The 14,069-nt window shown below is 37.9% G+C and overlaps 1 protein-coding gene across 3 annotated transcripts in view; it reads left to right on the forward strand.

The window, feature by feature from the left end:
- The window catches only part of ube3d (ubiquitin protein ligase E3D), a 38,790-nt gene extending 26,501 nt beyond the window's left edge, over positions 1-12,289 (forward strand). For all 3 annotated transcript variants that reach the window (XM_084385846.1, XM_084385845.1, XM_084385847.1), the window contains exons 9-10: positions 86-224; positions 12,136-12,289. In XM_084385846.1, coding sequence (XP_084241972.1) covers positions 86-224; positions 12,136-12,156 — 160 coding nt within the window. In that variant the 3' untranslated portion in view covers positions 12,157-12,289. The remainder of the gene's footprint in view (positions 1-85; positions 225-12,135) is intronic.
- The last annotated feature ends 1,780 nt before the right edge of the window (positions 12,290-14,069 follow it).

Genomic DNA, 14,069 nt, shown 5'->3' on the forward strand with positions numbered 1-14,069 from the left:
TATAATTGAATTGTTGAAGATTATTAAGTGTTTTAAATAGAGTTTTGTAAACCTCTCTCTCTCTTTTTTCTTTCTCTTGTTCTAGTGTTGTGGATGTCTGGGAGAAGGACATTAGCGTTCACCCTCTCCCCCTCCCTCAGAGCTCATGCGAGGAGCTCCAGAAGCTTCTGATGTCCAGCACCTTCAGGCTGCCAGCATTCCTGCGCTGCATGAACTCATATCAGGTCACATACTTAGTCATACTGGACTGCTTAGTCATTATAGTTCATTATCTCTGACTCCTTCTTTACATTACATTTAGCAGATGCTTTTATCCAAAGCGACGTCAAATAGAGGACTCTCAAAAAAGCTATTCATCCTTAAGAGACAGTAATGAGAAACACAATACAAAGTCCCAAAATTGCCTAGAAAAGTACAGACTAGCGTAGCAATGTACTGTAGGTGTGTGACACAATAAATGAAATAGAGCTCTGCAGTGATGATGTATTTTGTAGTCTGTAAGTTCGCATCACGCTGGCTCTATGGAGAAGAAAAAAAAAACAATAGGATTTTTCCATTGGATTTTGACTTATAGGTCGCAGAGCTTAATTTTAGCTATAAGACTTAATTATTCTATTATATATTAATTATTACACGTTTTGTTCATCATGATCTTAACAAATGAACACAGCTTTTATGAATTTTGAAGCCTAAATCTATTCGGCAGAAGTAAAAAGCTAAACGTAGGTTATAAACGAACTACATCACGGTTGCATGATTTCAATGTCACCACCATTAAGCTTCTGACAGCTCTTTCATTCTTTAAAAAACAATTTCCCTGAAAGTTTGAGTTAGAATAGTTTGCAAGAGTGTGATTGTGATTGATTGCGAAAGCAACTATTGTGTAGATGAGTTTACCTGTCTGGCGTGATGACGTTTAATGTCCAACAACCTCTGTAGTCCCATTTAGCCACTTGTTAGCAGGTTCCTTTTTCAAGACAAGTAAAAATCACAAGGGGGCAACATATCTTGAGCTTGTGTTAACCACAGACCTTATTTCAGGTATTTAACCAAACACCCATTAAAAAAACATTGACTTTAGGATGATGGACCTGGAAGCGCTAATGATCACTCGTTTCTGTGTTTTGACCTACAAAAATACATCATCCCAGCAGCACTCTATAAAGAGAGTTTAGTGATGTTGTGTAGGTGTTGTTAAATGATTTGGGTAAAGGAATTCTGGTTAAATTGTTAAAGGTTGTATCAGTGATTTCAGGCCCAAAAAAAAAGATCACATTCATCTAATCTTTCCTAACGATTCGCTAGCTGCCCGCCCCATAAGCATGCCGCCATGCCGTGTGAGGTTTTGTGCTTGCGCACGGCTGCACACGAAGTCGGAGCTAAAGAAGAAGCTGGCTCAAAACCTCACAACACCCTCCCCCTGTCGGTGATTGGTTGGAACACTATTTGTTTTAGTTTTGAGTGGTTGGTGAAACCAATTGTTTTTGTGTGCAGATCTCAGAGCCTGGGCTGCCTACAGAGACGCGTTTTTTTGACGGCATGCTTATGGGGCGGGCAGCAAGCGGATCGTTAGGAAAGATTAGATGAATGTGATCCTTTTTTTTTGGGGCCTGAAATCACTGATACAACCTTTAAATTGCATTGATGTAGTGCATATCGAGAAAAGGAAAAGGCCAAACACCGAACCCTGAGGTACTCCAGTGGTTAATTTATGTGACTTAGACACCTCTTCCTACTGATGTACTCTGAAATATCTGGCTTTGAGGCAAAGCATGTGAGCGGAGCAGAGCGGTAATATTTCCTCAGGAGGAACCTTCTACAGATCCCGCCTGCTCAACCCAGAATGCCCTTTGTGATAGTTCAAGAATTTGTGAAATAAGCAAAAGGTCTAATGTTATGGAGTGCAAATACTGTATTGTTATAATGAAGTTATGAACCTTATACATATAGTAAATGCACTGTAAACATCAAAGTTAAGAGCGAAGGAGGAGGAGAAGATATTGAGATATTGAAAGGGAGTGGAGTAATTTTGTGATATACTCAGTAACAGCAAAGTTCTTTTTCATTCTTTGCTTAGGGGTAAAAAGACGTTTTAAAAATACCTTTGCAGCAGTATACGCTGTTTACGCAGTTGTATAACTGGTTTATACTCTCCACAAGACTGTGAATGTGCGCGCAAAATATATTTTGTTCTAATGTAATAATTTCAAGATTCTTTTGTAGTGTGAGTTTGGTGAAGTGTACTAAAAAAGTTGACAAAACATTTCCACGTGTGTCCCCCAAATTCACCAACAACCTAATCAGTTTTTATGTAAAGAAATCTTAGCATCCCAGACAGAGATGAACAGCTTGAATAGGAGTGAACATTGTTTTATGGGTGAGCGTGAGCTGTACATGAGTTAAGCGTTTGGTTGGGCCGTTAACGATTGAGCAGGACAGAATTATTGGCACCCCCGGTACATATGATCAAAGATGGCTGTAAAAATAAATCTGCATTGTTTATCTTTTTGATCTTTCATCTAAAAAATCATGCAAAAATCTAACAATAATCCAATAATCTTTATTCAAGTTAAAGAATTAAAAATGGGGGTACATCACGTTATGAAATAAATGATTTTCATCAAAACACATTGGCCATAATTAGTGGCACCCTTTTATTAAATACTTTTTGCAACCTCCTTTTGCCAAGAGAACAGCTCTGAGTTTTCTCCTATAATACCTGATGAGTATGGAGAACACCTGACAACAGATCAGAGACCATTTCTCCATACAGAATCTCTCCAGATCCTTCAGATTCCCAGATCCATGTTGGTGCTTCTTCTCTTCAGCAGTTCACCCCACTCATTTTCTATAGGGTTCAGGTCAGGGAACTGGGACGCTCAATGCAGAAGCTTCATTTTATGCCCAGTGACACATTTTTATGTTGATATTGATGTTTGTTTTGGATCATTGTCTTGATGGAAGATCCAACCACGGCCCATTCTACGATTTCTAGCAGAGGCCGTCAGGTTTTGATTTTATATCTGCTGATATTTGCTAGAATCCATGATACCATGTGTCTGAACAAGATGTCTAGGACCTCCTGCAAAAAAAATTGCCCATAACATTAAAGGTCCAGCGGTATATTTAACCATGGGCATGGGGTACTTTTCATCCCTTTTTGCACCAAACACATCTGGTGGGTTTGCTGCCAAAAAGCTATTTTTTAGTTCCATTTGACCATAGGATCTGGTCCCTTTTGAAGTTCCAGTCATGTCTGACAACTGAATATGCTGGAGTTTGTTTTTGGATGAACGAGGAGGATTTCTCTTGAAACCCTCCCAGACATGATGTAGGTTTTTTTTTTTTGCTTTGTTTTTGGCTTTCTGACCCAAAGACCCAACTAATCTCAGCAATTCTCCATCTGTGATCTTTGGAGAGTCTTTGGCCACTCAATCTTTCCTCCTCACCGTGCATTAAGACAATATAGGCACACGTCCTCTTCCAGGCAGATTCATAACATCTTTAGTTGATTGGAACTTCTTAATAATTGCTGTGATGATGGAAATGGGAATTCTCAATAGCTATTTCTTTTTACAGCCACTTTCTATTTTGTGAAGCTCAACAATCTTTTGATGCACATTAGAACTATATTCTTTGGTTTCACTCATTGTGATAGATTATAAAGGGAATTTGGCCTTTGTGTTTACTCACATTTATACTCCTGTGAAACCGATCACTGATTGGTCAGAGAGAATTGTCACTACCAGCGTCATTGGATTTGCGACACGAGACACCGAACCCGAACAAACTAACTTCTTCGTCTTGCAGTGAAAAAGCTCCACAATCAAGAACACCATTCCATTGATATGCTCAATTGCTCCTGTGTTGTGCGTTTGTTTGTGTCGCGTTTACGATGATGTCAAAGCAGTAGAGGCGGCGAAACTATAACAATCAGTCTATAATCCCTCCCATTTTGAAGCAGTACTAAATTGCAGTGGAAAAGCAAGCTGAGCCGAGGTGTACCATGCATTTTAAAAAGCACCAATAATGCGATTTCCCCCCCCCCCACACACACACTTTTGATTATTTTACTTTAATGAAAGGTTAGATTTTTGCGCATTTTTTTAAATTAAAAGATCAAAAGGATAAACAATGCAGATTGATTTGTACAGCCATCTTTGATCATAATTACCAGGGGTGCCCATAATTCTGACCACAACTTTAGACAGGAGCAGCTGGTGATTTACAATGTTAAAGGATGCAGACAGATCCAGCAGAATAATTATGGATGAGTTGCAGTGACAATAGCATGGCTCTTCTTACTATATGTGACTTAATTATTATAATTTTTTTATCTTTGCAGCTAATAAGTGAAAGTTTAGTTACTCGTCACCTCAGTTGATGGCATTTTTAATTGCCCGCCTTAGGCTAAGCTGACGTTAGTACCTCACGTCCGCATTGCTTAAGCTGAAATGCCTTGAATACTAATGAATAAAAACAAAATATGGCATCTCTTTGAAGCAGACGTGCATTTGAATCAGGCAGATATCCTGGTTGAAATGCTTGCCTCAGTTACTGTTGTTTCCTCAGCATATTTGCTTCAAAGTAAGGAGACAAAACATCTGTCTCTTGGCAGTCTTTTCCCCCCAAACTCACTGTGATGAGTTTTAGGGCTTGACCCATGAAGGAAAATAGTGCTGATGCTGAGGTGGAGCTTTATCCTCTGCAAAAGAGTCTATATTTCTGACAGAAAAAAAGCAGATAAAGAGGAGAATTTTACAAGCAGTGTTCAGGAACACTTGAGGTGTGAGGGAACGGGTCTGCTACCATTTTTAATGAGTAATAATTATGTGGGGCATGTGGAGTTTTGGACATTGTGTTTTTTTTTGTTTTTTTTGGGGGCTCAATCCATTCTCACTCACAAGGCTTCTAAAGCTTGAAGCATGGTTCAAGCACCTTTAGCGTCACTATTAAGATGCTTCGGTACCCTTAGGTGTCTCTATATTGAAAAAAAATAATAATTTGCCTCATGCTTCAGTTTAAGACTCAGTTAACTATTTGCATAATTTGTAAAAGTAGAAATTATTTTGTTTTTATATGTATATTTACACTTATAGTTGTCTTTGAGCACCTAATTCCTACCCTAAACTTGATGTCCCATGTGTTTATTTACTGCAAAACTGACCAAAGAGCAGAATGAAAGTATTACAAAAGACCTCTGTTGCATTCTTAGTCTTCTGAGAGTATAATATAATATAATATCTTTGTTTTACTCAATAATCAGTCATATCTCATTCAGAAGATAAACACAAACTTTAGCACAATCATTCATGAGACACACAATCATTCATGAGACACACCAATGCCAAGCTGACGTAATGGTTCATCATACGGCAATATCTGAATGTTTGCAATTTGAGTGTTGCGGCGTGTGGAGACAATGATCGCTTTTGGGTTTGTTCATCACGCAAATCAATCATTCGGTCTCGGAAGATGTGGAACATTTGTGATTTTTGAATAAATTTGTGACTGTTGTTGCATCTGCCTGTGTTTTATATTATTTTATATTGACAACTGGTTAGGTTTAGGGGTCATGTTAAAAATGTCTAAATAGTGTATTGTAAATACAATTAAATTATATAATTTCATGACAATAAAATTCCCATGCCCTTTGCGTCTGTGTATATTGACACCGAAGGTTTGTCATTGAAAGCAATCGAGTTCCTAGTTCATAGATTATAGTGATGACCTCCAGCGTCTTAATAGTGATGCTAAACAAACACGCTTGACCATATTTCAGCTTTTGACACGTTGGGAGTGAGAATGTGTTGTCTATTTAGGCAGCAATCTTCTCATCCTAACTGAAATAGTACCTAATAAGTGGAGAATTTGGAACACTCTTCATATTCAGAAACTCAGTGTCAGCCTGTTGAGCTCAGATAATTTGCATAGTGATTTAAAGCTTAGCGTTACATTAAACAAGCTACTTTGTGGGATTACTTTTGCCATGGTTTAATCTGAATTCAGATAATCAACTTGTTTCTCTGGCTAGCAACATGTTTTCTCTGCTGTAGCTGTTGGAGACATTGAACTTTCTCCATCAAGTGGAAAACTATCACTCATCTTGCCAATTTTTGTAGTGCTGTGATGATAAAGTGGCAGGCAGACATCAAGCATATGTGCCTCTGGGAATGCTGTGTACAGTTCATTCAACGCCTTCAACTCACACACAAACACCTGACCTATATAGATAAAAAAGCTCTTTGAGTGGAACCAGTTTGCATGAAGAGATGTTTCCCAGTGTTCAGAGGGAAGTTAATCCAGCAAATATTTCAAAGAATCACAGCTCCAGAGATTATTACATAAATTATATGTTATGATTGGCGTTCCATTTAAATTAATTTGTTTGTAAATTTTTTTTTTTGATAAAAAAATACAGTAACAGTAATATTGTGAAATATTATAATTTATAAACCATTTAAAGTAACTGTTTTCAATTTAAAATGTAATTTATTCATGTGATCAAAGCTGAATTTTCAGCATCATTACTCCAGTCCTCAGTGTCACATGATCCTTCAGTGATCCTTCATTTACTGCTCAAGAAACATTTTTATTATTAGTGGTGCTTGCCAAAGGCAAGGCATCACTATTGTTATTGCTCATACTTATTATTATTCCACACAAAGCTTGGCGCGCTACTCCTCCTGCACCGTTTGTCACAGACCCATGAATGAGGTGTCAAATTGTGCGGCCTATTTAGGAGAGGTGTGCTATATCTTTTCTAAGAGATCGGGGGTACGATGTTTGCTCCGCAGGTGAAAAATTGCAGGCAATCCCTTAGACTTAACATTGCGACAAGCTTTGACGACTCGTAGCTCTGAGCGAGGATTTCGCAGAAACGCGTGGTTTACCACATTTGAAGAGGCTGGCAGGCTCTGTAAGAACATATCAGACATCAGTCTCTCAGGATCATTGTGAAGCTATCAAGCCACGCCCTAGCAACCATTTAGAGCACCATAGCAACAAGTTCCATAGACTTTCATTGAAAGAGATCAAAGGGATATCTTTGGATAGAAGTGTCATAGAAACATGAGGGTGGGCTCGTTTGACTCGGGGCAGCCAATCGTGAGTCACTTCCTGGTCATGCCCTAGCAACCATTGTCGAGAACCCTAGCAACCCAAATCCAAATCCTATTTTTGTCCTCAACAGATAGGCTGCCCCCCCCCCCCCCCCAGCAAAGAACAGCATAAAAAGAACACTAGCTAAGACCCTTGATAAATAAAATCATTTGAGTTTTCTCAAAAAGAAAAGTCTTGACTGAGCCTTCTTCATTAGGGCATTAGTGTTCTCTTTCCAATTAAATTTTTCATCCAAGTGGACGTAAAATGTATATGACTACAATTTCCATCAGCTGACCATTAATTGTGACTGGAAGGACCTTTTTTCTTTCTGAAATCAATCACAAGGTATTTAGTCTTCCCTACGTTCAGTTTTAAAAAGTTTGACTCACTCCAGCTAGAAAAAGACTGAACCTCCCTTCTGTAAGCAAGATCACTGCCCTGATTAAGTAGACCCACTAAGGCAGTGTCATCAGAGAATGTTTGTACCCGGCAGGATGGCTATGACTATGACTATGCCTATAGTCAGCAGTATAAAGTGTGAAAAAAAGGGAGATAAAACTGTGCCCTGAGGTGCTCCAGTATTTAGTTAGGCTTGGTAACAAACATTCTGATACCATTTTAACAAACTGTGGTCATGATAAAAGGTAATCTAAAATCCAGGCAATGGTTGTATTGTGCAACTTAAAATCAATTAATTTATTAGCTAAAATATGTGGCTGTACAGTATTAAAAGCACTCGAAAAATCAAAAAACATGATCTTAACAGAGCTGGCAGTAGTTTCGAGATGACTGTAAATATTATGAACCATAAATAGTGGTGCATCATCTACCCCCACACCCTTCCTATATGCAAATAGCAAAGGATCCTGAAAAGTCAGGTGATCCAATACAACCCTCTCAAAACACTTCATAATGTGCGAAGTCAGAGCTATAGGCCTCAGGTTAGCAAGGTTGTTGGACACCTTGGCTTTTTTGGGAATAGGGACAAGGCAAGATGTTTTCCACATAACCGGGATTTTAGCAGAAGACAGAGACAAAGAAAACAATGAATGAAGGATGGAGCACAGCTGGTCAGCACACACTTTTAAGGTGCGTGGATGGACACCATCAGGGCCTGCTGCCTTATTTGGTTTAATACACCTTAACTGCTGACGAACCTTTTCAATGTTAAGATTAATAGCTGGACTACAGTCCTCAGAGCTGCTCTGCCTAAGATTGGAAAGAACATTGTCATGTAGAGAAGAAAAATCTAATTCATCAAACCTTGCAAAAAAAGTATTGCCATCGTTAGCCTGTGAATACCCAATTTACACATACTGGGATTACTGGTCCCATGTCCAGTAATAGACTTCATACCATTCCATAGCCCTCTTGTGTTGCTACAGGACATATTTCCTTCAACCCTTTCCTTATATTTTTGTTTGCCCTGTTCTTTGTCACCACTGTAAAAAGCAGCTTTCTTCTTATTAATAGCAGCTTTAACTTCTCTGGTGACCCATGGTTTGTTATTGGGAAAGATTTTGATTTGTTTACAAGGAATTATAGACTCGACACAGTAATTGATATAACAAGTCACTTTGTCAGAGATACTGTCTGGATCACTATCTGTCTGGTCTCCATCAAAGAACACAGTCCAGTCTGTGCATTCAAAGCACCCCCTTAATATTTCACAGGCATCCTCTGACCAGATGTGCACAGTCTTTGACGTAGTTGACTGTTTCCGTATCACCGGTGAATATTTGGACATCAAGGTTATCAGGTTATGGTCTGATTTACCCAGCGGAGGAAGCAATTTAGCAACATAACCATCCAGTCAATAGTTTTGTCACCCCTCGTAGGATGCGTCACCGTTTAAGAGACGGTAGAGTGGTGGAGAGAGAGCAGTAATTAAAGTCCCCGTTTAAGATAACCAGCGCATCTGTAGAAGAGCGCTGTAAGTCATGTGTGATTCTCTAAATTGTCTCAGTGGCACGCTTCCCATTACCTGATGGAGGAATATACACCACCATGACAATGACATGGGAAAACTCCCTGGGTAGGTAGTAAGGTCGACAACTCACTGCAATTAGCTCAATGTTCGGGTCACAGACTCTCTCTTTTACCGTAACATGTTGGGTATGACACCACCGGTCATTCACGTACAAACAGACACCTCCACCTTGCTTCTTACCCGTGTTTGCTTGATCTCTGTCCACCCTGTGAAGTGCGAAGCCTTCCATCTCCACATGAGAATCAGGTATCCTGTCGGACAGCCACATCTCAGAAAAACAGAGTAAACTGGTCTGCCGGAATATGTGATCGAACTTCAGAAAAGCTGTCAACTCGTCCGCCTTGTTGACAAGGGAGGGGACATTCCCCATAATAACCGAGGGTAAAACAGGTTTATATCCCCAACAAAGGTTTCTGACCCGGACACCTCCTCTGCTGCCTCTCTTCCTTCCTTTGGCCCTGGGCTTGATTTCTGACAGATCGGCATCAGGATCCAATAGACTTGGTGCAGAAACTCGCAACTAAAGAAGCTCATGCCGGCTGTACTTTATGACAGGCAGGCCCGACTCTCTTGTCACCTGGATTGTTTGTGCGGCTTTCCAAACAATCAATGTCCACAGCCACAGAAGGCAAACAAGGGTACAATTGTTGAGTGAAACCATAATCATGTCATCAGGGATCGATCACGCTAATAATCCAGAATTAAAAGACTTTCAAAGAACCTAAAAAACATAAAACACAAACGTTCAGACGCACAGTTGTAGCAGAGTCGCCGGCAAAGGAGGCGGCGCCTCAAGATACTTGTGATAAATATAGAGATGGGGGTTGGCTCTTTTGACTCAAGCTAGCAAATAGGACTTCCAACATGCTACACATGCTAGCTGTGAATAGCTACATGCTAATTGCAATTAACTTAGGGTTAAACATGATAAAAACAAGCCAAAATGTGCTAGCATCATGTTAGAATAATCCTAGCAAAATGATAATAACGCTAGCATCATGTTAGCAACATGTTGATCATGCTGGCATCTTGTTAGAAACATGTTAGCAACAGGTTAATCATGTTAGCAATATGCTAATCATGCTAGCAACATGCTAATCATGCTAGCAACATGCTAATCATTCTAGCATTTAGCTAAAAACATGCTAGCAACATGTGAATCATGCTAGCATCATGTTAGAAACATGCAAATTATGCTAGCAACATGTGAATCATGTTAGCATCATGTTAGAAACATGTCAATTATGTTAGCAAAATGCTAATCATGCTAGCATCATTCTAGCAACATGCTAATCATAGTCAATCATGCTAGAATGTGGTAAATCGTAGTAAATCTTGCTTCAAACATGGTAAATAATGATAAATCATACTAGAACGTGATATATCATGGTATCACAACATGTTAATCGTGTTAGCATCTGCTCAGTGCTGAGTTTTGCCACTGCAAGCACCACTCCACCACACCACCAAATGAAATGTACATTTTAGTTATCAGTGCAGTTGTGCTGCTTCATATTTTTTTGAAAACTAGATGTTTTTTGTTTTTGTCAGGATTCTTTTATGAATAGAAAGTTTAAAATAACAGCATTTATTATAAATATAAATGTTGTGGAGCATTATGAATGTCTTTACTGTAACTTTTGATAATAAACTTACGGACCGCAAATGTTTGAATGGTAGTGTGTATGAGTTTTCTATGATGTAAGATTGTGGTCACCCTCTCACCTCTAGCTCTGATGTATATTACTGAGAGGCTGCTGGTTTGACAGCCTGTTTTATGATGTGCAGTGTAAAGCACTGATGGCCATGAGGGACGAATCCTTGAGCGAGTTCAACATCGTCCGTCACAGGACTCGAGGCCGGCACGAAGCTGCGCTTTTCTGTTTGGCACGTGTTTTACATTATGGCCATTTTTGTCATCTATTTAGTTTTCGTATTTTTTATGTAAATGAAAGATCCCAGATTTAGTCATTTCTGTGTCATTTGTCATGTCATTTTTGAAGTGATTAAACTTGCAGCCTAATGCTTTGGAACACTGCTTATGAATCATAGAAGTCATAGAGGACTTTTTGGCTTATACACTATCGGTCAAAACAGTTTCGGCTCAGTAAGATTTTTTTTTTTTTTTAAGAAATCAATACTTTTATTCAGTACTTTTAACATTAAATTGATCAAAAGAGACAGTAAATACATTTTTAAAGCTACAAAAGATTTCTATTTCAAATAAATCCTGTTCTTTTGAACTTGACATTCATCAAAGAATACTGAAAAATAAAATGCATCACAGTTTCTACATAAATCTGAAGCAGCACAACTGTTTTCAGCATTGATAATAATCAGAAATGTTTCTTGAGCATCAAATCATCATATTAGAATGATTTCTGAAGGATCGTGTGACACTGAAGACTGGAGTAATGATGCTGAAAATTCAGTTTTAATCACAGGAAAGAAAGTACTTTTAAAATATATAAACAGTCATTTTAAATCGTAATAATATTTCACTATATCATTGTTTTCTGCATTCTGCAGCCTTATTTCAAAAACATTACAAAATAATTGTACCGACGTCAGATAAATGTGAACCAATTTCTTTGTGTGAAACAATGCCATGCGTTGCAACCTTCAGTGAGTGAAACTATTTTGCATTTTTAATCAAATTTAGTGCAGTTGGTAGTCAATTCAGATAATGAATTAAATAAAAAATTGAATTAAAAAAACATTTGAAACAAATATTTTGTAAAAATTAAAACTTTTTACTGTCACCTTTAATCAATGTAATGTGTCCTTACTAAATAAGTAGTATTAATTACAAAATAATAGCATTCATTTATCATTTATTAACAATATTTACTCCATTTCAATTGTAAGGTCTAGTTGAGTGCATTGCATTGTGGGATACAGTATGCCAGTTATAATGCACATTTTAGTATGTTATAGGACATCCCTATGCTTTTTTGCACTGTGTGGAAACTGTACTCTAATGTAACAGCAGAATGCAAGTATGGTATTCTAAACCTCATCTGTTCCTCCTCTCTCATCAGGTGGCCTACATGCGGATGTGATGAACTGAGCTCCAGTTTACTTCTCAGAACACACACACAACGGACCTGTTTATCAGCGCAGTGTCATGCTCTTATAGCCTGGAAATGCTAAATATCAAAGTTTTTTTTATTTAAATAAAAACCTTTGAAGTTGTGTTTTGTTCTACAGTCTAATGATCTGCATATGAGAAGGAAGTGGCCTGTGTATTTTGTGGGATTTTGTTGACGTCGTAAATACCCATCATGCTTCATTACAAGGACATTGAACATCATTCCATGCACTCTTAAAACATGTTACCGGTACTTTGACTCACTGTCTATCTTAGGAATGGTTGTGAGAGTTCTTGAGTGTGCGGTCCAGCGAGTGACTGGAAACACTGCGTTCCCAGACGTGACCGAGTAAATGTATTCATAGAGCATCCTGAATAAGCTTAGAGTTCACCGTGCTTAATAACGCATCATGATGCCAATGTCTAATGACAGGTGGGAACACACTTTTCCTTAAAAACGCCTGCATGTCATCAGGGTGCTTTGCTTTTGAGTGGAATGCACATGACATACCTTTATCTCGCATCTGCATAGCAACACCCTAGAAACCACTCAGAATGCCTTAGAAACCACTCAGAATGCCTTAGCAACCCTGGCACTGTGGCAGTTGTACTGGCAAACACCACTCACATTTTTCTACAGAAAATTTTATTTATTGACGATTTTTAAAGCAGTCTGAAGACCTTTGGGCCCTGATCTGAATGCTCACGCTCTGAAGTTCACAAGCCTTCATGTTGCTCTCACTGAGAGGTACAAATAGACAAAATGCATGTTAATAATAAAAAAAAAGGTTTTGCCACAGGCCATAAAAACAAGCATTATATAAGCAGACAAGGTTAATCTGACCACAATCTTTCTGTATAAAAGCAGTTGCATATAAATGTGAGGATAATGCAAACTGCGTAATTTGATCTATAAAAGGAACGTTGAACAGGATAAACTTTGACCGTTGGCTTGAAAAAGCCAAGTTTACAATAATTTGAAGGTTTGAAGAGTAAAGCACACTACATGAGAACCGCCTGAAGAACTGTGATGAGTTTGGCATACGCACTAAAGTCTGGGGGTTCATTTATTCGTTTATTAAATAAATGAATGCTATTGTTTTGTAATTAATACTACTTATTTAGTAAGGACACATTAAATTGATTAAAGGTGACAGTAAAATGGTTTAATTTTTACAAAATATTTCTGTTTCAAATGCTGTTCTTTTCAACTTTCTATTCATCAAAGAAATCATGAAAAAATGTATCAATGTTTCCACAAAAATGTGAAGCAGTACAACTGTTTTCAACATTAATATAGATCAATTATTCTTGAGCATCAAATCATCATATTAGAATGATTTCTAAAGGATCATGTGACACTGAAGACTGTAATGATGCTGAATAAATATCTAATACCAAATGTGTACAAATTCTTTAATCAAGATGCATTTAAGTAAAATGAAAAAAATAAAAAATTCTAAATTGAGTTTTTGCTTTAAACAAGCAAAATTATCTGCCAATGTGGTAAATATTTTTCTTACCCAAATGGCAGATCATTCTGCTTGTTTTAAGCAAAAACAATATCTTATGTAATTTTACTGGTCAAGTAAATGCATCTTGATTTAAGAATGTTTAGATATTTGGACTGGAAACAAGACAAAAAAAAAAAAAAAATAAGAAAAGCATTTTTTGCTGTTCATACACATTCATAGAAAATAGCTTACTTCTGCATTGCAAAATAAGGTTAAAAACAGCATGTTTTGCTGATTGGCTGGTTGAAGATTTAGACCATAATTTCCCCCTGATTATCTGAGCACCATCATCTCAATATAAGAGGAGGCGCAGGTTGTTGTGTGTCATGGGAATGTTGTTCCAGGGCCAATAAAAGACGATGCAGGAATG

This window comes from Rutilus rutilus (assembly GCF_951802725.1).
Source record: "Rutilus rutilus genome assembly, chromosome: 17".
Lineage (NCBI taxonomy): Eukaryota > Metazoa > Chordata > Actinopteri > Cypriniformes > Leuciscidae > Rutilus > Rutilus rutilus.